Source organism: Schistocerca americana, chromosome 2 (genome assembly GCF_021461395.2).
Source record: "Schistocerca americana isolate TAMUIC-IGC-003095 chromosome 2, iqSchAmer2.1, whole genome shotgun sequence".
In the NCBI taxonomy this organism is placed as follows: Eukaryota; Metazoa; Arthropoda; class Insecta; order Orthoptera; family Acrididae; genus Schistocerca; species Schistocerca americana.
The window spans coordinates 314,825,475-314,848,938 of NC_060120.1; the positions used below are offsets into that span (position 1 = coordinate 314,825,475).

A 23,464-nucleotide genomic window follows, 5' to 3' on the forward strand; every position below is an offset into this window, starting at 1 on the left:
TCGTCAACCATAATAGAAAAATGTTCAGTCTTCTTGATTGAAGCCAATACCTTTCTCAACACAGACTTTCCTAGTAGATCAATGATCTCATTTTGAATATTGTGGGACATCCACTTATACCTCGAATGCACTAACCAATCTTTAAACTCAGGTATGTCATTCTTTCGGAGTTCCAACAATTGAAAAAAATTGGAGTTTGTGCTCCCTAATTGATAATCCTTGTCAATATAGAAATTGCACAGTAGCAAAAATTGTCTCAAGAGCTAAATGGCCTTTCTTCATATCACTATCTAACTGTTCATTCCACTGAGAGGCCACACTTTGGTTAGTGACAGAATTTAGTTTCAGAACACCTCCTTTGTGTGTAAACGTATTTTCACGAAGACTGAATTCTTCCAAAGCCTTTTCCAGTTAGAAAACCCTATGGAAGTAAATAAACCTACTTTTTCTGAAGAAAATGGCAATAGATTTTTAGCATCTGCCTCTTTGCAGATTTTGCAAAAAACTTTTTCGGTAGATGCTCCATATTCTAGCCGTGTATATTTGACCAACCAAGACTTCTGAAATGATCTTCCCTTACTGGATTGTCCAGGTTTTGGCTGTGAATGGTACTCGCCTGAAGATGACGAAACAATTGATGACACAATAATTGTTGGAGGTTGACTTGCAGTATCATTAACTTCCAAGCATGCCTTTTTGGTAACAAATTTATCCACTGCGAACTTAATTCACAATACACTAAGAGACTAAAGTAAACAAATAAAATATAGTCATATAAAATAGTCCACTAGACACTAAAGCTGGAACACTAAACACATCTGCAGCATGCACTGAACGAAACTATACACACTGAATGACTGCGACAGCAGGGTGGGCTCTATATAGACGCAGCGTCATAATGTCTTGAAGCGTCACGGTGACACGAGGCAGAGGGTTCCAAATGCTTCTGCTCCAGTCCTTTTGATGTTGCTGCAGCCACAGTGCTGGCCTGCCAGCGCCAGACTTTACCCGAAGGTTCGTGCACCGGGAAAAATTCTAAGTGTGCCCGCAGCACCATAACACTATCATGATTCACACCACTCATTTTCAGTTAACCTGGTTACTACCATAATAATTATTTGATTTTTGAGAGGTCTCGGGCCCGCTCATGCCCCATGGAGCCGGCGCCTGTGTAGAGCACTAAAGATTTGTTGCCATATAATAAATCTGCTACTGTCTGAAATATGTAATGCATCGCTAACTCAAGGCATTTTTCCAGAGATTAAAATATGCCATTGTTAAACCCCTCTTTAAGAAAGATGATAAGAGAGACATCAGTAACTACTGACCTATTTCACTGCTGACATCATTTTCCAAAATTTTTGAGGTGACGTATTCTAGAATAGTATCTCACCTTGGCAACAATAATATCCTCAGCAAATCACAGTTTGAGTTTCAGAAGCGTTGCTCTAATGATAAAGCCATTTACATGTTCACATGCCAGATATTACAAGAGCATTAAACAACAAAATAGCACCGCCAGTAGATGTTTTCTGTGACCTATCCAAGGGATTTGATTGTGTGAATCGTAGCATACTCCTAGACAAATTGAAGTTGTATGGGATTGATGGTATAGCCAACCAATGGATCATGTCATATCTAACCAAAAGAAAGCAGAAAGTTGTACTTAATTCAACCAACAGAATCCAGGGACATAATTCTGACTGGGAAGAAATCATGTATGGGGTTCCCCAAGGCTCAATCTTAGGTCCACTACTGTTTCTCATATGTGTACACGATCTACTGTCTAATGCACCACAAGCAGAATTAGTTCTTTTTTCAGATGACATCAATACTGTAATCACTTCCAGTATACATACAGAAATGGAAGAAATGATGAACAAAGTTCTCAAAAGTATCATTGACTGGTTTTCTGCAAAAGGTCTCACCCTGAATTTCACAAAGACACATCATGTTCAGCTCTGCACGTCTGGGGTACAGCACCAGTGATAAGTGTAACACACAGTGATGAAATAAAACATAGGGTGGAAACTTCAAAATTCTTAGGTGTCCATATTGATGAGAATTTAAAGTGGGAAAAACACATTTTGGAACGCCTAAAACAACTTAGTTCAGGCACATTTGCACTTAGAATCATAGCAAATTTTGGGGAGAGAGAAATCAGTAAGTTGACATATTTTGCTTATTTTCATTCAGTAATGTCATAAGGAATAATGTTTTAGGGTAACCAATCTTTAAGAAAGAAGGTCTTCATTGCCCAAAAATGTTCTGTAAGAATAATATGTGGTGCTCACCAGCGATCATCTTGTAGACATCTGTTTACGGAGTTGGGCATTCTGACTACTGCTTCACAGTATATTTATTGCTTCAAGAAGTTTTTGTGAACAATCCACTACAGTTCAAAAGGAACAATGTGGTACATAATTACAATACTAGAAGAAAAAATGACATTCATTACTCAACATTAACATTGTCTTTAGCACAGAAAGGAGTGCACAATGCTGCAACAAAAATTATTGACCACTTACCCAGTAATATAAAATGTCTAACAGGCAGCAAGATAAAATTGAAAAAGTTTCTCCTTGAGAACTCTTCCTATTCTGTAGATGAATTTCTATGTTTGTAATGTGTAAAAGGTGGTAGGAAGGAATTGCTAACTCAATTTGTATATCTTGTTTTCATTTCAGGGGAAAAAAATAAAAAAAGTAATTATATGGTGATGTTTAGAGTACAGACAGACACACAAATTAATTTTCAATATGAATGTAAAATGACTCATTCCATATCACGATGATTTATCACACAAAATCATCCATGGAACATGAAAGTAACTACCTCACTAACTTCAAAAAAAATACACAAGTTCACTTGTATAAAAATGCCTCACGGAAGTACATTTCACCTCCATCCCAATTCCACCCACGGTGGGAAGGAAGATGGTAGGAGGCATTGTTGCAGTTCATATTTATTGCTGTCTGCACTTTTCATAACATAAAACATGTAATCATGTTTATCACATCCCTCACAGAGAGGATTAAAAACTATGCTAAGATATTTATCGTAATTTGTAACACTCTTACATTTCTTTTAACAGCCTTTAATATTCACTGGGAGAGGTACTATACGACATTGACATCATAATCAGCAACTGAACACGCAATTTTACACATTTTTTGTCTTAAAAAGCATATGAATCAGTTATAAACATAAAACATACCATTTCGTATCTTGTAGACAAGACAGTCACTGGAGTTGATATCCATGTTCCCCTGGCACAAAACAGTAAACCAATATTATGAAAGTTTTATTTTACAAAATAAAAACTTACAGATAACAAATGTAAATGTAGGCTACACCATTATTTGCATAGCCAATCTTACCAATAAAGGATGAGATCAATGGGGGAAAACTAGCCATGAATATACTAATGTAGTCCACATAACTATCACAGCTACATTCATTTTATCACTCTTCAGTAAGAATGAGAAAAGTGCAATAAGAGAGGGACATTTATTCGCACTTGGCAATCAGTCAATATTGACAACATTAAAAATATGTATCTGCTGAAAATGGATGTCAGCCATAAGGAATTAGATGACTGTAGTTTCATCAATTACTGCCAGTATAGAATTCAAACCACACAGCTCTGATATTAACATCCATATTTTTCTACTGCTTCACTTGATGATATTGCTCATCAGATTATATCTACTTTCAAAAGAATTCTACTAGTCCTTTTGAAACAAACTAAGCATTAAATGTCTGTATACATCTTCATTTCATAACCCATTTCAAAGCTTCAAATATAGTGTAGCCATGGAGTGAAAAGTGTTACAGTTTCGATTATATCAGACGATGACATCTGCTGAACATTCATTCATGTTTAATATACTGGGTGATTATAATTAAAGTTAAACATTCAAACCACTGTAGAAATAACACCACTGGTAAGAATGACATCAAATTGCAATGGAATATTATTGGAGAAGGGGGAAAACATATGGCAGAAGAAAAATAAATAGGCCTAGTTACAAAATGTAGGAATAGGTGGCGCTGTCAACATCATAATTTAATAGTGATCACTTAAAAATGAAAAATGAATCATACAACAATGACTTAGGTGTACGTTTGACATTAAACAAACTGTACTACTCAGTGTGCATGGGTATACAGGTGTGATACTGTTAGTTACGTAAGTCCATCCATCACGACAAGGTCATATCGCATCAAATGAGAAAAACTGGTTTCTAATTGTTCTGAGGCCGAAAACAGTATAAAAAGCATCAATCACATCGGTTTTTAATATGCTGTCCAACATTTTCTGCAACAAGTTGAAATTGAGAAACAGCATGTTCCACAATTGATCGAAGTGTTTCCAAGGCCACATTCAGAATATGTTGCGCAATACGTGCCTTCAATGCAACTAAGTTTGCAATCGGAACACTGAACACATCTTTCAGATAGCCCCATCACCAGAAGTCACATGGATCAAGATCAGGTGATCGGGACAGCCAGGCTGTAGGGAAATGCGGCTGATAATTCTAGCCTTTCCGAAATGGCGCTTCAGCAGCTGCTTAACTGTATTTGCAATGTGCGGAGGTGCGCCATATTGCATAAAAATGATCCCACCAACACATCCATGCTGTTGGAGAGCTGAAATGATGTGATTGCACTTACCAGTACACGTAACAGGACCAGAAGTACCTGTCTCTTAGAAAAAATATGGCCCTATGATAAATGATGCCGTAAACCCACACCACACAGTGACCTTTTCGGGATGTAGTAGTACTGGTTGAATTGTGCATGGATTTTCCATTGCCCATATTTGACAATTCTGACATCTGTCCACAAAATCTTCCACGGCCAATCACTGTCCACTTCCCTATGAGCAAGAAATTCTAAAGCAAAGGTCTCTCTTGCTGGCAGGTCAACAGGAACCAACTCGTGCACATTGGTAAGTTTGAATGGATAGCGAAGAAGAATGTTTCGTAGAATTTTACCCACTGTGCTCATGGGTATGTCCAATGTTCGGGCAATTCTCCATGCACTACACGTTTGCACACCACCACTCATGTCCTCCTGCATTACTGTGGCCACTGCTTCCACTGACATCAAATCAACTAATTTCCTCCCTCTACCACATTGCACACCAAAATAACCCATCTTTTTGAATTTCCAAATCATTTTCTCCAGATCCACGGCAGTCATCAGACCAATGCCTCTTTTAAAACTCTTCAGTGTCCGGAACTTCTGCAGAGCGACGGGAGCACTGTCATCATTCTTGTAATACAGCTTTACAAGCAGAACGCGATCCTGCATTGAGACAGTTATAGCGAGCGTTGCAGACACGAAAGGTGGAAAATCCGTATACCCGGCATGTTTATACTGGCTTCAATGGGTCGTGCACATGACAGGTGTTTTCGTTTACATACTCTGAGACATGCAGTGCCATCTATTGATCAATTTTCACACAGTTTCTTTTCTTCTGCCATAAGTTTTTCCCCTTCTCTGATAATATTCCATTGCAATTTGACATCATTCTGACCAATGGTGTCCTTTCTACAGTATCTGAAAGTTTAATTATAATCACCCTGTACTAGGCCTAATATGTTACCTGCAACTCACATACTTAATCGTATATTTTGAAATTTTCCCCTGTGTCTCATTTTTCTGTAGCAGTTAGTCGTGGACATTTTGAAGAAATGTGGTTTCATTTATGAACATTTTTAACAGACAACAAAGGTAAAGTTAATGTTTTCATAACTTCGCCTTTATACAAAGAAAGTCTAAAATGATTATATTGATTCCCATAATGGCATACAACAGCACACTTATGTGTATATTTGTTCACACATCATATCAATGAATAAAACTGAACTGTTCCTCATCTATGTAAATAATCTTCCCTGTAATTAGAATTAGTTCTTTTTGCAGATGATACTATAATTAATCCAAGCATACATACAAAAACAGGAGAAATTGTAAACTATGTTCCTGAAAGTATCATTAACAGGTTTTTTGTGAATGGTTTCACTCTCAGTATCAAAAATTCTGCACATGTAGTGGTACTACACCAATGATAAGTGCAACACATGGTGAGGAAATAATAAATAGGCTAGAAACTTCAAAATGTTAAGGTGTCCATATGATGAGATTTTTACTCCTAAAACATATTACTTCAGTCACATTTGCACTTAGAATCACTAAAAATCTTGGGGAGGGACAAATCAGTACGCTGACACATTTTGCGTATTTTCATTCAAAATGGAAATATATACTGGAATAATGTTCTGAGGTAACTCATCTTTAAGAAAGAAAGTCTTCATTGCTCAGAAACATGCTACAAGAGTAGTAGGCTATGTGGTGTTCACCTATGATCATCTTCTAGACATCTGTTTAATGGGTTTGGCATTTTGACTACTGTTTCACAGTATATTTATTCCCTTGCGAAGTTTGTTGTAAATAATCCACTGCATTTCAAAAGGATAAATGATGCACACAACTACAACACTGAAGAGAAAATGACATTCATTACTCCTCATTAACGTTGCCTTTAGCACAAAAAGGGGGTGCACAATGCTGCAACAAAAATTTTTGATCACTTACCAGTAATACAGAATGTGTGTGAGACAGAAAAGTAAAAATCTGAAAATTTGAAAAAAGTTTCTCCTTGACAACTCCTCCTATTCTGTAGAAGAATTTCTTTTACTGCATACATACAAACGAGGAAATGGGAATACCAAAGACCCATGTGGGGGACAAAAATGACAACAGGACTCAATTGGACTGCCTAACCTTTGCAAACAACATAGCAATAGTAAGTGAGACGGAAGAAGACGCAAAGACCCAACTCGACAACTTAAGTAAGGTAGCCAAAAAGGTGGGACTGAGGATTGGCTATGACAAGACAAAGACATTAAATACCAGTGCAGACTGGGAAACACCAGAGGGCACTGTGTAAATGGTGGACAGATTTAAATACCTGGGAGAATTTATAACAGGAAGGAACAGGAGCAAGGAGGGAAAAACAGAGAGGATAAATAAGATGAGCTCAGCCTTCTGCTGTGACAAAAGAGATATACAATAAAAAGAATATATCCACAGAGGCAAAGATAAGCCACTACAAGGCAACGGTGAGGAATGCAGTATCATATGCTGCTGAGACAATTGCACTAGGAAAAAATGGGGCAGCACAACTAGAGAAAGAAGAGAGAAAAATACTGATAAAAATACTAGGTCCCAAAAGAGGTGGATGCGAAGACCTGGCGAAGAATTGTACCGGAACATGAGAAAAATACCCAGGGAAATCGGACTCAAAAGGGCAAGGTTTGCTGGACATGTAGCTAGGATGAGTATGGACAGAATGACGAAGACAGTGTGGGAAACAACGGGGAGGACAAGGGGAAAGACAGGAACCAAGTGGGTTGTTGAATATCGGAAGGACTGGTTGGAATTGGGGATCAAGGTCGAAGGAAAGGAAAATTGGAGGAACAAATATACACCGACCAATATGCCAGAGATCAATGACAGAGAAGAATACAGGAAAAGGTTAGAGTGCCACCAGAGGAGCCGACAGGAGAAACAGACAGCCGTAATGGAAGAAGAAGAAGATGATACAAAAGTATTAAAGTCTGCAAACTTTCAGAACTAATGGCACCTACAACTGTCAGAAGCATTGAACGGGAAGAAAGAGGAGTGAAGGAAAAGGACTGGTGAGGTTTAGGAAAAGGGGTAGAGTTTGGAAAAGTCATCTAGGAACCCAGCTCAGGAGAGAATTACAGCACAGGATGAGGAGGAAAGACTTTCCTTCTGATCCCGCCCGATAAGTCTCCCCTACCTGAGGTTTTGGCAACTTTTCTGAACTCTATCCCACCAGTCCTTTTCCTTCACCCCTCTTCCTTCTCCTTCAATACTTCTACCAGAAAAAGGAGCCACCAGTTCCAAAAGCTTGCAAACTGTAACAGCTTTATATGTTTATCATCACACTGCTGCTTGGTGCGTAGATTTTTATATCTAGGCAACTACATTATATTTTCAAAAATTTATTATCTTTGCTGATATAACTAATTACCTTGTACAGCATTCGCTTTTTCTAATATTTACATTGGCTAAAAGGTAAACAGAAGAAAGAGGTACACCCTCGAGTAAAATTAAGTGAAGGAACAGTAGTAAACATTAATTTATACACATTATTAATTTATACACATTATTAATTTATACATGTTATTAATAATAACAACATTATTCTTATTACTCATAAAATAGAAAACTAATTCCAATAGTCCATGTAAAAATTACAACAGTTTGTAAAAGACATAACATAGAATATAAGTTCCAAAATTCAAAGTGATAGTAGTCCAAAATAAATATCACTTCAGATCTGGCAATAGCACAGCCACCAGCATGGCCACACAAGTTGGACAGACTTTGAAAGAGGAGCCAGACGGAGAATGTCTCATAGTGTAGGGTAGGGAAGCCTCAAAGTGTGTAAAGAAGTCAACCTTCCTAAGTAAGTAAACCTGCAACAAAAACTCTTGGTCTCCCCCAGGACAGGGTCTGGCTATGTGTCAATAACAAGACACTGTAAGAAGATTATATTGTGTATTACATAACTACAGCAAAAGCCTTGAATAATGAATGGCACACCCAGAACAAGACTTTGGTGGCAAAAGAGGACTAAAGACTTGGCAGAAGAAGCTGGGAATATACAAACTATGTTAATGTCTGCAAAAATGAAAGAAATATTAGAAAAGGCTGTGAAATTTAAGTATAATACTATGCCACTACAAGAAGTGAGTTGGGAATGGAAAGAACACACAGATGATTATGTCTCAATATTTTCTGCTGTATAATGGCATAGTGAGAAGAACAGGATTTATAATTTCAAAACTGATAAGGAAAAGTCATTGGAAATTTTGAACCAATGAATGAAAGACTGAGAATAGACAGGAAAACCACTGAAGGAGTAGAACAGTATACACCCCAACAGAAGAAATAGAATACTGACTTAAAGAGAAGTAGTAATGCACAAAAATACAACCTACTCCTAGTTTTAAGAAACTTACAAATATCCTAAGCCCAGAAATAAGGTTTCTGATAAATGGCAGAAGACCCTTTATATTGGATAAGATAAATAATTGTAAGGTACAAACAGAACAAAAGTAATTAAAATTAGAGAAAAACTAGGAGAAAATAGGAAGGATGGAAAGATTATACCAACATAATGGGTAGGGAAGATTTTTTTTAAGGTGACACAGGAGTACAGACCTTAGGGATTTTGTAACTTTGGGAAAGATGGGAACAAATCTCCAGATGATGTCAAAAGTAGGCATTTTGCCTATACCTTGAAGTGAAAAGAAGATATTGCTCAGTTGTTAATGTGTCCGCCCCCAGTAGCTGAGTGCTCAGCGCGACAGACTGTCACACCTAAGGGCCCGGATTCGATTCCCGGCTGGGTCGGAGATTTTCTCCGCTCAGGGACTGGGTGTTGTGTTGTCCTAATCATCATCCCCATCGACGCGCAAGTCGCCGAAGTGGCGTCAAATCGAAAGACTTGCACCAGGCGAGCGGTCTACCCGACGAGAGGCCCTCGTCACACGACATTATTATTATTATTATTTATAGTTGTTAATGTGGCTATTATTTACTTGTCTATACGACACTGCACATTTTTATACAACAAATGATTGAGAGGATCAATAAAGATATAAAATTATACAGGAACAAAATATATTGAGCAGTGTCAAAGGGTCTAAGATGATGGTGAAAGCAATCCCAAGTGGCATGGGGCGTAAGCAGTATTGGGGGTAAGTAGTGTGAGCGTCATCTTAAGGCACACACTGGAATTGATAGTATACAAAATACCTCTATCAATTAGAAATAAAAGCAATACCATCAGGAAGAAAGTTAGGATTTACTAATTAAACATGCTTTTTATTGTGTTGATGAATACCTGAAGGAGATACTGCCATATATTTTCTAATATTAGTATATTAGAATAGACACTGAATCTCTTGTTACTCATGTTACTGTAGTCACTATTCTATGTAGCATAATATGCAAGCTGAACTTTCCTGCATATTTTAATCTATTCAGCTTCTTAGGTTATTGCTGTCAGTATCAAAAAGTATGCTGTTGTCCATAAATATAATGTGTAAAAATGTAATTAATATCAGCTTCATATCACTGTGGTTATATGATATAAGCTTTCTGGGCTTCAAATAAATCAAAGTGGAAAGATAATATGATAAAACTCTCCCACAGACTCAGTTCAGCATTTTTTGCTCTGAGAATCATTTCAAAAGTAAGCTCCTCAGACAGTGCTATAATGGCTTACTTTGGTTACTTCCAATCCTATGTACCTTATGGAATAGTCTTTTGAGCATAGTCCATATCATCAATTCAGGCAGGCTAGGAAAAAATCTTACCTTCATCGTCTCGGATGTTATTGAATTTAGCATATGTTAAAATGAAGGGCTAAGTAAGGAACACGTATATTTTTGTTTTCTCCAAAAAAATTTCTGCTCCAAGATACAGCCCTCCAAAAATGACACTGCGAACACCATTTTGAAGATGCAAATTTTTGAAAAAAATTTAAAATGCTGTATCTCTGGAACAGTTTTAGATATATTTTTTGAAGATAATTGCTTTATGATTACAAAGCAATACTCCATTTGGGCTTCTACTGTAGCGTTCTGAACCAACTTTTTATAATTTATGGAAAAGATTTTTTTTCAAAAATGCCAATCCATAAAATTTTGATTTTTTTCTGTTAATTAGTACCATATAGTTCTACATTCCCTGAAAAGGACAGCTTCCACTTTTTGGTTGAACAGGTTTTATAAACAATTGAAATTTCTGCCATGCATAAAACCTTTTTTATGACCACATTATCACATAACAGGCTCATAAAAATCAAAACCTAGCCTTATTTAACATAATTTTAGTTTTGAAAGATGAGTAAGAGACTCATTTTTCAAGCATTTTAAATGGTTCCAAAATGTAGGTGAAAGGTCCAAAGATTTAAAGGTTTCAATTTATGCAACTTCTGTGCACTCTTGTTTTGTACTGAAATCAGCCAGTCAATGAACTAAATATGTGTTCCACTGCTTCAGTATCTTATCTTGATGTAGAGCGATGCCTTCCTGTTGAACCAATAGGAACTGGAGCACTTACAATCTCCAAAACATTGTGAACAGGAAGTGAGCACTGATGGCATTGTTGCTGTCCTTCAGCTGGAAACCTATATCCAGCAGCTGATCCATGTTGTAGCATAAAGTTCACTACAATTTCGTTTAACTCATAACTGATGTCTATAATCTCTGCAACCCACCAGTCACAGTCATACACACACGCCACAAACATCCTCCTTCTCAGGTTGTGAATCTAAATATTATCGTGCTGTTTCTGAGGTGTTGGCCGAACGAACGAAATTTCTTCTTTCTTACTCTTTAAAGGGCTTGCAATTTTAGTTCACCCATCACTGAGTCCAAAATTGTGTCTTCTGAATTCCTTTCACAGGAGGAGTTTGTTTGGATCATTCTTTTTTTTCTGCTCACAGAATTCTTCAATTCCTCTTTGGACACAAGAATGAGGGCTGTGGACGTGTAAGATTTCACGACTCTCGTAAGATCCTCAGCATTCTGAATCACAGCTGTATTCGGTCAGGAAATTTTATGTTTTGTAGCATGGTGCTTCAACAGGCCTCCTAATCCCATCACAACACCCCCCCCCCCCTTTCCTGTGACCAGTAGCACTGTATACTCAGTCAGTTAGCACAAGCGACTTACTCAATTAAAACAGCTGGTAATGATTTTTAAAATGACTAGGAGCACCATGAGAAATAATGATGATACAGACCAGTTCTCAGCAGACTCACAGTGAAGCACTAAACATAGTTCTTCAGCCTGTACGCACTCTTTCACTTCTGCAATGTGTTGTTCTTGCAATTTCTTCAGATGTTCGTATGTTACCGCTTTCACTGACCAAGTTCATCAATGAAACTGTCGAAGGCAACAGTTTTCTTAATTAGTTTATTTTCCTCCCACGTTCCATACGTAATTTCCGCAGAGTTATCGTCTACGTTTCCCAGGCCAAGTGTATGTAAAGACAGTCCTCCCTTTCCAGGGCAGTCACCACATTCTTCAAACAAACACGTGTCTCACTTTACGTCACAGACTACTAACGACTTCACACGCCCAACCAAGGCGTCATATGGCACATGCTCCAGTAAGTTCTCAAAGTTACCACACAAAGTTCAAAATTCGTGCAGTGGAACTACCCACTTAGGTCATAGTGCATACAATTTTGATCTTCCAATGTGTGAAGTTGTATGGTTGCTCTTATAAATTGCAAAAATTTCTTGAATACTGAGAGTCATGTACCTCTTCACTTTCACAACTTTTTGACCTTCAAAGGTTACAGGTATACCATCTTTTTTGTTGGCACTCTGGTGAGAAAAGTCCCATTTATCTTCCAGATAAAATAAATGCACTATTTGAACTTGATCTGCTTCTACAGGATAACCATAATAGGAGTCTGGGCTTCCAAAGACTCCTTTTACAGACCTCATATTTCTGATTTGTCTAACATGTACTTTGATACTGATGGAACATGGTTCAAAATTGTTTTCTTTGAAAATGTCTCTGGAATAATAGTTAAAACTTGCACCTTTTCACTGTAGGATGGACAATATTCAACAGCTGAATTGTTACTGGTGAATGACATGACAAAGGCGTTGTGGCATGTGACGTCATTAAGGCGCGGAGTTTATGAGTTAGTTGTGTTTGTTGATGTCATCTTGTTGTTTTTGATGGCGCCGTGTGTGTGTGTGTGTGTGTGTGTGTGTGTGTGTGTGTGTGTCTCTCTCTCTCACAAGGGTGACCGACATACTTTGCAGCGCTGAAATTTTTTGGCGGCAAATAATTTTTTAGTGTCTATTTTTCTCGAGTTGTAATGTTCTGTGTATTTATTGTGCATTGAATGTATTTTAATTTAGTTTTGAATTTTTGAGGTGTTGTGGTTTTGGCTTCATTTTTCCAGTTGTACGTGTTGGTAGGCCAAGGGAAATGACCGATTCTAATTTTCGTACTTTTATATGTAGGTATTGGTGTTATGGTACCATCAGCTGTGGTCACGGAAAATGTCTAATTCCAATTTCTGTAGTTTTAACTATAGGTATTGGTGTTTTGGTATCGTCAGCTGTGGCTGACCTATATAGATCAAGGGAAGCGTTCGATTCCTGTAGATAATTTCCCCCCCCCCCCCCCCCCACCCCCAAATCCCTAATTTCCCACAGTTGGCCCATTAGTTTCATTTTAGGAGGGAGACGTAATTGTCTTATTTATACGTATTGTCATGTTTGTTGTCGTGTGTATGTAATGACACTACAGGCGCCATATCGGAGACACTTAGAATAGTCATTTCCGCCATATTGATGACATCATGGGTCAAAGCAGATGGGTGGAATTCGCCATTGCCCATAGAGCTTCTGACTCGATTTCACTGACCGTGGTTTCATAACAGGCCTAACCCATACCTCAGTGGTTGACTGATTCAGGGTATTTAATTCTTCCTGTATTGAAGCAAAATCTGCTGTTATTCTGTCAAAACATTTAGAACACAAAAAGTCGTCACTGGATACATCTTCACTTTGAAACACAGTCTTCAAATGAGAACACTTATTCCCAACCTGAATGAGGTCTGTTGTCTTACATATGATTCTTTTACGGATATGCAAATAGTCAGCAGACTTCACTCTTCTGTGGCCCCAGTCAGAAGACATTTCACACAGTCCTTTTCACAAAACACACTGTAACTGTACCAATTGGCAAATTCCTCATGAAAACACAGAACTCACTGGATGGTCTCAGATTTCCTACAAAGTTCTTCAGTAAACAAATTAGCACTGAACAACTACAATACAGAAACCTGCAATGAACAACCGCAACAAAGAAACTGACAAGAAACTACAACAAAGTGTAAGAAATATCTGCAACAATGAAAGTGAAAAGAATTAACTGCAACAAAGAAAGTGATGAGAAATAGCTGCAAGAAATACAATAGAAATAAACATTGTAACAAAGAAATTATTAAGAAACAACTTCAGTGAAGACATACATTACCCTAGAAAGTAAAAAAAAAAAAAAAAAAAAAAATATCTTTTTTTTAAAATAAAACTTGTCAAAGTGGAAGCTTTCCTTTTCAGGGAATGTAGAACTATGGCACTAATCAACAGAAAAAAACGAAAAATTTTTATGGACTGGCATTTTTGGGAAAAAGAAAAAAAAAAAAACAGAAATTATAAAAAAGTTCAGAATGCTGTAGTAAAAGAACTTTGACAGATAAGTCCTAATGGAGGATTTCTTTGTAATCATAAGGATATATATATATATAAAACTGTTCCAGAGATACAGTATTTTAAAATATTTTCCAAAATTCACATCTTCAAAATGGTGTTTGCAGTGTCATCTTTGGTGGCCTGTACCTCGGGGCAGGAATTTTTTTGGAGAAAACAAAAAAATACCTGTTTCTTTTCCGAGACTATGAAGGTAATCCCCCCCACCGGATGTGATACAGATTACGCTTTTGAGGTAAAACTAATAGTCGATTAAATTAAATTTTTATATTACAGAGAAAGTCTATATACAAATCTTGTCACTGCTTAAAAAGTTATGTGTACCTACCAAACCTTCCAACATACATATACAAATGTGAGTGGATGACAAGAGCTGAACTTAGGGACCTGCAAACTAGCAGTGATTACCGCAGTTACAGCACTTGCAAGTGTGGGTCCCTCCATATAAAATGAGCTATTGCTGTTGTGGTCTTCAGTCCAGAGACTGGTTTGATGCAGCTCTCCATGCTACTCTATCTTCTGCAAGCTGCTTCATCTCCCAGTACGTACTACAGCCTACATCCTTCTGAATCTGATTAGTGTATTCATCTCTTGGTCTCCCTCTAAGATTTTTACCCTCCACACTGGCCTCCAATACTAAATTGGTGATCCCTTGATGCCTCAGAATATGCCCTACCAACCAACCCCTTCTTCTAGTCAAGTTGTGCCACAAATTTCTCTCCAATTCTATTCAATACCTCCTCATTAGTTATGTGATCTACCCATCTAATATTCAGCATTCTTCTGTAGCTCCATATTTTGAAAGCTTCTATTCCCTTCTTGTCTGAACTACTGATCATCCATTTCACTTCCGTACATGGCTACACTTCGTACAAATACTTTCAGAAACGGCTTCCTGGCACTTAAATCTATACTCGATGTTAACAAATTTCTCTTCTTCAGAAATGCTTTCCTTGCCATTGCCAGACTACATTTTATATCCTCTTTACTAAGACCATCATCAGTTATTTTGCTCTCCAAATAGCAAAACTCATTTACTACTTTAAGCGTCTCATTTCCTAATCTAATTCCCTCAGCTTCACCCAATTTAATTTGATTACATTCCATTATCCTCGTTTTGCTTTTGTTTATGTTCATCTTATATCCTCCCTTCAAGACACTCTCCATTCCGTTCAACTGCTCTTCCAAGTCCTTTGTTGTCTCTGACAGAATTACATTGTCATCGGGCAACCTCAAAGTTTTTATTTCTCCTCCATGGATTTTAATACCAAATCCGAATTTTTCTTTTGTTTCCTTTAATGGTTGCTCAAGATACAGATTGAATAACATCGGGGATAGGCTATAACCCTGTCTCACTCCCTTCCCAACCATTGCTTCCCTTTCATGCCCCTCGACTCTCATAACTGCCATCTGCTTTCTGTACAAATTGTAAATAGCATTTCGTTCCCTGAAATTATTATATTCTTCTTGAAGTCCGAGGATATTTCACCTGTCTCATACGTCTTGCTCCCTACATGGTAGTTTTGTTAGGCCTGGTTCTCCCAAGGCTGTCAGTAGTTTTAATGGAATGTTGTCTACTTCCGGGGCCTTTCAGTGCTCTGTCAAACTCTTCACGCTGTATCATATCTCCTATTTCATCTTCATCTACATCCTCATCCATTTCCATAATATTGTCCTCAAGAACATCGCTCTTGTACAGACGCTCTATATACTCCTTCCACCTCTCTGCTTTCCCTTCTTTGCTTAGAACTGGCTTTCCATCTGGGCTCTTGATATTCATACAAGTGGTTCTCTTTTCTCCAAAAGTCTTTAATTTGCCTGTAGGCAGTATCTATCTTATCCCTAGCGATGTGTGCCTCTACATCCTTACATTTGTCCTCTAGCCATTTTGCACTTCCTGTCGATCTCAGTTTTGAAATGTTTGTATTCCTTTTTGCCTGCTTCATTTACTGCATTTTTGTATTTTCTCTTTTCATCAAGTAAATGCAATATCTCTTCTGTTACCCTAGGATTTCTACTAGCCCTCGTCTTTTTACCTACTTGATCCTATGCTGCCTTCACTACTTCATCCCTCAAAGCTACCCATTCTTCTTCTACTGTAATTCTATCCCCCATTCTTGTCAATCGTTCCCAAATGCTCTCCCTTAAACTCTATAAAACATCTGGTTCTTTCAGTTTATCCAGGTTCCATCTCCTCAAATTCCCACCTTTCTGCAGTTTTAATCTACAGATCATAACCAACAGATTGTGGTCAGAGTCCACATCTGCCCCTGGATACGTCTTACAATTTAAAACCTGGTTCCTGAATCTCTGTCGTATCATTATGTAATCTATCTGATACCTTTTAGTATCTTCAGGATTCTTCCATGTATACAACCTTCTTTCATTATTCTTGAACCAAGTATTAGCTATGATTAAGTTATGCTCTGTGCAAAATTCTACCCGACGGCTTCCTCTTTCATTTCTTACCCCCAATCCATATTCAACTACTATGTTTCCTTCTCTCCCTTTTCCTACTCTCGAATTCCAGTCACCCATGACTACTAAATTTTCGACTCCCTTCACTACCTGAATAATTTCTTTTATCTCATCATACATTTCATCAATTTGTTCATCATCTGCAGAGCTAGTTGGCATATAAACTTTTACTACTGTAGTATACATGGGCTTCATGTCTATCTTGGCCACAGTAATGCGTTCATTATGCTTACCGGTACTCCTATTTTTTTATTCATTATTAAACCTACTCCTGCATTACCCCTATTTGATGTTGTATTTATAACCCTGTATTCACCTGACCAAAGGTCTTGTTCCTCCTGCCACTGAACTTCACTAATCCCGATTATATCTAACTTTAACCTATCCATTTCCCTTTTTAAATTTTCTAACCTACCTGCCCGATTAAGGGATCTGGCATTCCACGCTCCAATCCGTAGAATGCCAGTTTTCTTTCTCCTGATAACGACGTCCTCTTGAGTAGTCTCCGCTCAGAGATCCAAATGGGGGACTTACCTCCGGAATATTTTACCCAAGAGGACGCCATCATCATTTAATCATACAGTAAAGCTGCATGTCCTCGGGAAAAATTACGGCTTTAGTTTCCCCTTTCTTTCAGCCATTTGCAGTACCAGCACAAAAAGCCCATTTTGGTTAGTGTTACATGGCCAGATCAGTCAATCATCCAGGCTGTTGCCCCTGCAACTACTGAAAAGGCTACTGCCCCTCTTCAGGAACCACATGTTTGTCTGGCCTCTCAACAGATACCTCTCCGTTGTGGTTGCACCTACAGTACAGCTATCTGTGTAGCTGGGGCACGCAAGCCTCCCCACCAACGGCAAGGTCCATGGTTCATTGGGAAGAGGAGGCGGGGCCACTTTGATATCATTTCTTATAATGGACTAGCTGTGATGGATATAGTGTTGGCAGGTGTTTGTTTGTTTGTTTATATTTTTCAGTTTCGTGTTACACTTATATCACTGAACACACTTTATGTGTGTGACATAAGCTCCTTGTATAATGGTACATGTCCCCCCGCCAAAAAAAAAAAAAAAAAAAAAAAAAAAAAAAAAATACATACCAAGCAAGGAAGCTACGGAAGAGTTAATGCACTGTATTTCAGTTTGGGAGCAGTGGGGTCCGTAGCCTACTCTGTCTGGCTATCCTGACTTGAGTTTTCCATAAATGCGGTGACGGTTCAAATGATAAGGCCATGGCCAACTTTCTGCACTATACTTGCCTAATGCTATCCTAGTCTGTATTTGTTTCATACATGTGTATATTATTTCTGTAATGCATGTGACAAGTTCTATACTATTGTGCTAAGTGGTCAAAGGATGAATACAAAAATAAATAAATGTAGGTACGTAAACTATACCCAACATTCACAAGATAATTTTCATCAAGCTGAAGCAAAAACATTGTATAAAGTATATGTTTTAGTACGCAAGCCTGGAATACAGACAAAGCAGTGAATACCTTCACAATTATTAAAAGATAAAACAACTGTACACTATTCAGAAGAAACTAATAAAACGTCTCTAAACATTCTAGATGGCTGTGTGGTGACCTGCTCTTACTATGTTCGAATTACCACATTCTGGTTACCAAAGGACGACAGCATTTATGTCTATGAAATAACTCAATGTATGATCGACCAGGATGAAATGGCAACCTTATATTTCAATGTATCTGTTTCCTGTACTAATTTGCAAATCGTGTAATTACAATACTCACATGTGTTTCGCCATCAAAATTTATATGGGAAGCACAAGAACACACAGGGCCACTATGGCAGCACGTACTGTAGTCTTCCTGACATAGAACTTCGGATATCAGTGCGAGCAAGAACAGCCAGATGATTGCAGCTTTCTTCATTTTTCCTTGTTTGAAAGGGGTGTCACTTCACTGCTTCAAGTACACAGCTTCATTTCTAGCAAATACGACAGCGCATGGCATGTTGCAGAAAGCAAACTTTCCCTAAACATACATAATTCACTTTCATGTAAATAACTTTAACTGTTCTAATGTTTATAAACGACGAGCACCGAACACTTAATACGCCGTTCGCTGCCACAGTGCGATTTGCCAATGACAGCGACATAAACAATCTCTCAACGTGTAATGTTGCCAACGTTTGAAATAAAATTTGTATTTTGCGGTTCGCAGTAGCAGTGACACTGTTAGAAATAAACTGTGGCCACTAGTAAGGAAAATATTGTTTTGACATATACATAAAAAGATATCAAGTCAGAAGGATCTAGGACTGGCACGATTCTACTACTGCTATATTACGAGCAATGAAACTTGGTTAGGCTGAAATCGATCGAATGGCGCGAACGTATAAAAGGACTACGCTACAAGTCAGTCTGTTAACACAACTTTAATTTGACATTAACATTCTTTGGCATCAACAACTGACAGCATATTATCACCTTTCAACTCAACCTAGATCTTCGGCTACGCTACACGACCTCTTTCAGCCGAACACCAGTTCTACTATATTGGTACTCATTTTGGCGACTCATCTTTACTTATTTATTTATCAGATTCTGTGCGTCCATGCGAAAAAACTATTTGGGACGGAAGGAGGCAGTAGGACCTACATTGTTACAGAATGGCGATTCAAAACTTTATAAACAAAGGATTAGATAATTAATGAAACACGAAGAAACAGAGCATATACGAATAAACGAAGTGTTCTCAACTACCGAAAGGAACTTCTGCACGGAATAGACGAGTGTGCCCTAAGGAAACCTTTCAACTTTGATTTGAATATTTCCGGTTTATCATTAAATTTTTCCAGTTCTCCTGGTAGCCTATTGGAAACGAAAACTTCGGAATAATGCACACATTTCAGTATAATGCTAAAGAAAGTGTTAATAATAACGGACGCCACAATGAAACGTATTGCTTGGCAAACCTGGAAGTTCACGTTACGTTAGGAATTAGAAAATGGGAATAGTGCAATCTGGGTAACAAATCTTTACCGTTGAGTGGCCCTGGTATCGATGCTCAGTCAAGAGGGCGTTGTGGGCCGGTGAACAATGCATTGTTGCCGTGAAGCCGGCTTACAAAAACAATATCTACGTGGCCTCGCAGCATGTTATTTCGTGCTCATTAGAAACTCGTACGTCATTCCCCAGTCCTATCGGCACATGCTATCAAAGTATGTGTACAGAACTCTGAGGTAACGGGTAATACGGTGTGAAAGAGATGTCGAAGAGAAAAACTCATGTGCGCGCCAGAGAATGACGCAGGAGTGGACGAAGTGTTCAGTCGAAGTCCCAGGAGTATTGCATGTAAGCATGCACTGCAAATTGTCGTACTGGATCGCAGTGTACGGCGAACATTGCACAACTAACTGCTACACCACCCACACAAAATTCAGACAATACAAAAAATAAATGCAGACGACCTCCCAATGAGACTATGCTCTTTTCGGGAGTTGTTGGAACTCATGAACGATAACCTAGGCCTGGGCAAAAATCTGGCCATGAGTGGTGAGGACAATTTGTGTGTGTCAAGTTATGTTAACAAGCAGAACTTTAGATGTTGGTCACATGAAAATCCTGAAATGTTTCAAGAAATGCCACTTCACAGCAGAAAGTGGCTGTGTGGTGTGGCATATCGTTATTTGGAACCTGTGATTGTAATACATAATATTAGTGTCACATGTCGAAATGTTTTGTAGAGCGAAAACTTGCTGATCTTCCTATAACTGCGAACACATTCTTCCAACAAGAAGGCGCCAGATGTTACACCTGACAGCATTCCATTAACATACTAAAGAACGCTTACCTGGCCTTTCATCTCCAAGAAAGGGACATTTCATGGCCTTCAAGGTTCCTCATCTTTCAGCAGGTGATTTCTTCCTTTGAGCTCATTTGAAATCTCAGATCTTCCGGTCTGGCCCACCACACACCATCCAGAAAGATCTAATTTAGTAGTAATTTAGTCGAATTCAAATGCTAGTCCTGCAAGATGTGATGTCTAACTTTCGTATGGGACTTGAAATGAGTGTGAAGGAAAATAGTGACCCAAGTGATGTAGTGCAGCAGCAGCAGTACTACTAGTAGTAGTAGTTTTATTTATCTGTAGATCACTTTGACAAGAATATTGGACCTATCTTGGTACTACAAATTAAGAACAACAAACATAATGGAGTTTATATATACTGGAACTTTCATACTTAGATGTCTTCTTTGACAGGGTTGGTATAGGTATTGGATGCGGCCCCATTGTAGGAATCATAGCAGCATTTGCCTGAAGAAATGTAGGAAAACCTAAGCCAGGATGGCCAGATGAAGACAGAAGTTTCCACACTCCAGAATACAAGACAAGTCTGTTTCAAACAATGCTAATTCATTTGGTTTAGCCTATTCCTAATGTACAGTAGTGCATTGCAAATAAGTTTTTTAATAACATAAAAGGCGAGTGTTGCACTTTTATTAATTTCTCACTCCCAGACACTGCAGACACCACACACTGCACAAAGTAACACACATTGTTTCATAATGTAGCACTACACACACTATCACCTGATGTCAGGATCATAGCGACAATGTTTGGTTTTCATTTTGTGTCCTGCAACTGACCGTTTTGTACCCTGAAAAGCTGAGTCAGCAACCTTCTGTAATGACTGATCCCAGAAAGAGAATAACGGGTTATTATCATACAACAAATAGCTTTGGGAGTAAGTTTTTCAAGAAAAATACAAAAAGAAGGAAAAACACGGTGTGAAACTGCGACAGATATATGGAATGATAGATATTTCGCTATTGCTATTGTAATTTATTTGTGTTACATTTTATATCAAACCCATACCTTTGTTATCTAAGTAATCCTTCATGAAATAAAATATACTTTTTAACTTTCTTTTCAAACACTTTGTTTTAGAAATCTCTTTAATCTACCTGGCCAATTTATTGCGTAGTTTTGCTCCTAGGTAGAAAGGGCTGTTTTGACTTTTGTGTTTATTGTCTCTTGGTAAATGTAAATTCAATCTAGATATTGTTCCATGGTCATGGTCAGAGGTGTTTGTGTATTGATTATAATCAATGTTATTTTTGTTGTAATAACTGAGTGGTAAATGTACTCACATAGCCTGGTTAAAGTCCAAGTGTTTTGACCAGATCTACACAATGGGCGCTACTACTATCTTTGCTTATTATTTTCATGGCACTTTTCTGTAGCTTGAAAACTGTATTTCTATTTTGTGCATTTGTTCTCCGGAAAAGAATTTTTCAACTAGGAACTAAGCTGAAAGACAGCGACTGTTTTTTATACACTGATGACAAGACCCTAAGGACTACTGATGAGATTCTGTTTGCAAGGAACTTCCCTCACAACATTCACTATGTGATCGTTCCAGTTCATGTCAATAGTAGTTAAATCACTAAGTATTCACTTGAATCTAACGCCTTCAGATTTGTGTGATTTATCGTGTTACATTGGAGAATTTCTTTTCTATTCATGTGGATGACTTCACACATTTCATTATTTAGAGTCAACTGCCACTTTTCGCCCCACAAAAATATTTCTTCTAAATCGTATTGCAACTGGTTTTTATCATCTGTTACCTTTACAAGACGGTAAATGACAGCATCATCTACAAACAATCCAAGGGAGCTGCTCAGATTATCTCCAAAAACGCTTATGTAGATCAAGAAAAGCAGCGGCTCTATAACACATCTTTGGGGTATGCCAGAAGCTGTTGATCAGAGTTTGGGAACAGATAATGGTCTTATCACATCCAGTGTCAGACTACACATCTAGTGTCATGTTACACACTTGCTCACTGGTGACTCCCACTCTCTCCACACCATTCCCCCCCCCCCCCCCCACCTCAGAAACCTACAGGAATTGGTCAAGGACACCCAGAGGGAAACCACCACCCCCTAATGGGCATTAAGGCTGGTAGTGGTTAAAAGACATAAAATGGTGGGAACCCCGTCCCTCTCCCCCTCAGCCAATGTGAGCACAATACAATGTTGTTGTTGTTGTTGTTGTGGTCTTCAGTCCTGAGACTGATTTGATGCAGCTCTCCATGCTACTCTATCCTGTGCAAGCTTCTTTATCCCCAATACGTGCTGCAGCCTACATCCTTCTGAATCTGTTTAGTGTATTCATCCCTTGCTCTCCCTCTACGATTTTCACGCTCCACGCTGCCCTCCAATACTAAATTGGTGATCCCTTGATGCCTCAGAACATGTCCTACCAACCAATCCCTTCTTCTTGTCGAGTTGTGCCACAAACTCCTCTTCTCCCCAATCCTATTCAATACTTCCTCATTAGTTACGTGATCTACCCATCTAATCTTCAGCATTCTTCTGTATCACCACATTTCAAAGGCTTCTATTCTCTTCTTGTCCAAACTATTCATCGTCCATGTTTCACTTCCATACACGGCTACACTCCATACAAATACTTTCAGAAACGACTTCCTGACATTTAAATATATACTCGATGTTAACAAATTTATCTTCTTCAGAAACGCTTTCCTTGCCATTGCCAGTCTACATTTTATATTATCTCTACTTCGACCATCATCAGTTACTTTGTTCCCCAAATAGCAAAACTCCTTTACTACTTTAAGTGTCTCATTTCCTA

The 23,464-nt window shown here is 38.2% G+C and overlaps 1 protein-coding gene across 2 annotated transcripts in view; it reads right to left on the minus strand.

The window, feature by feature from the left end:
• Positions 1–18,940, minus strand: part of LOC124592887 — a 160,643-nt gene extending 141,703 nt beyond the window's left edge. For both annotated transcript variants that reach the window (XM_047131878.1, XM_047131877.1), the window contains exons 1-2: positions 18,590–18,940; positions 3,218–3,269 (exon numbers count right to left, since the gene is read on the minus strand). In XM_047131878.1, coding sequence (XP_046987834.1) covers positions 3,218–3,269; positions 18,590–18,730 — 193 coding nt within the window. In that variant the 5' untranslated portion in view covers positions 18,731–18,940. The remainder of the gene's footprint in view (positions 1–3,217; positions 3,270–18,589) is intronic.
• Between the last annotated feature and the right edge of the window lie 4,524 nt (positions 18,941–23,464).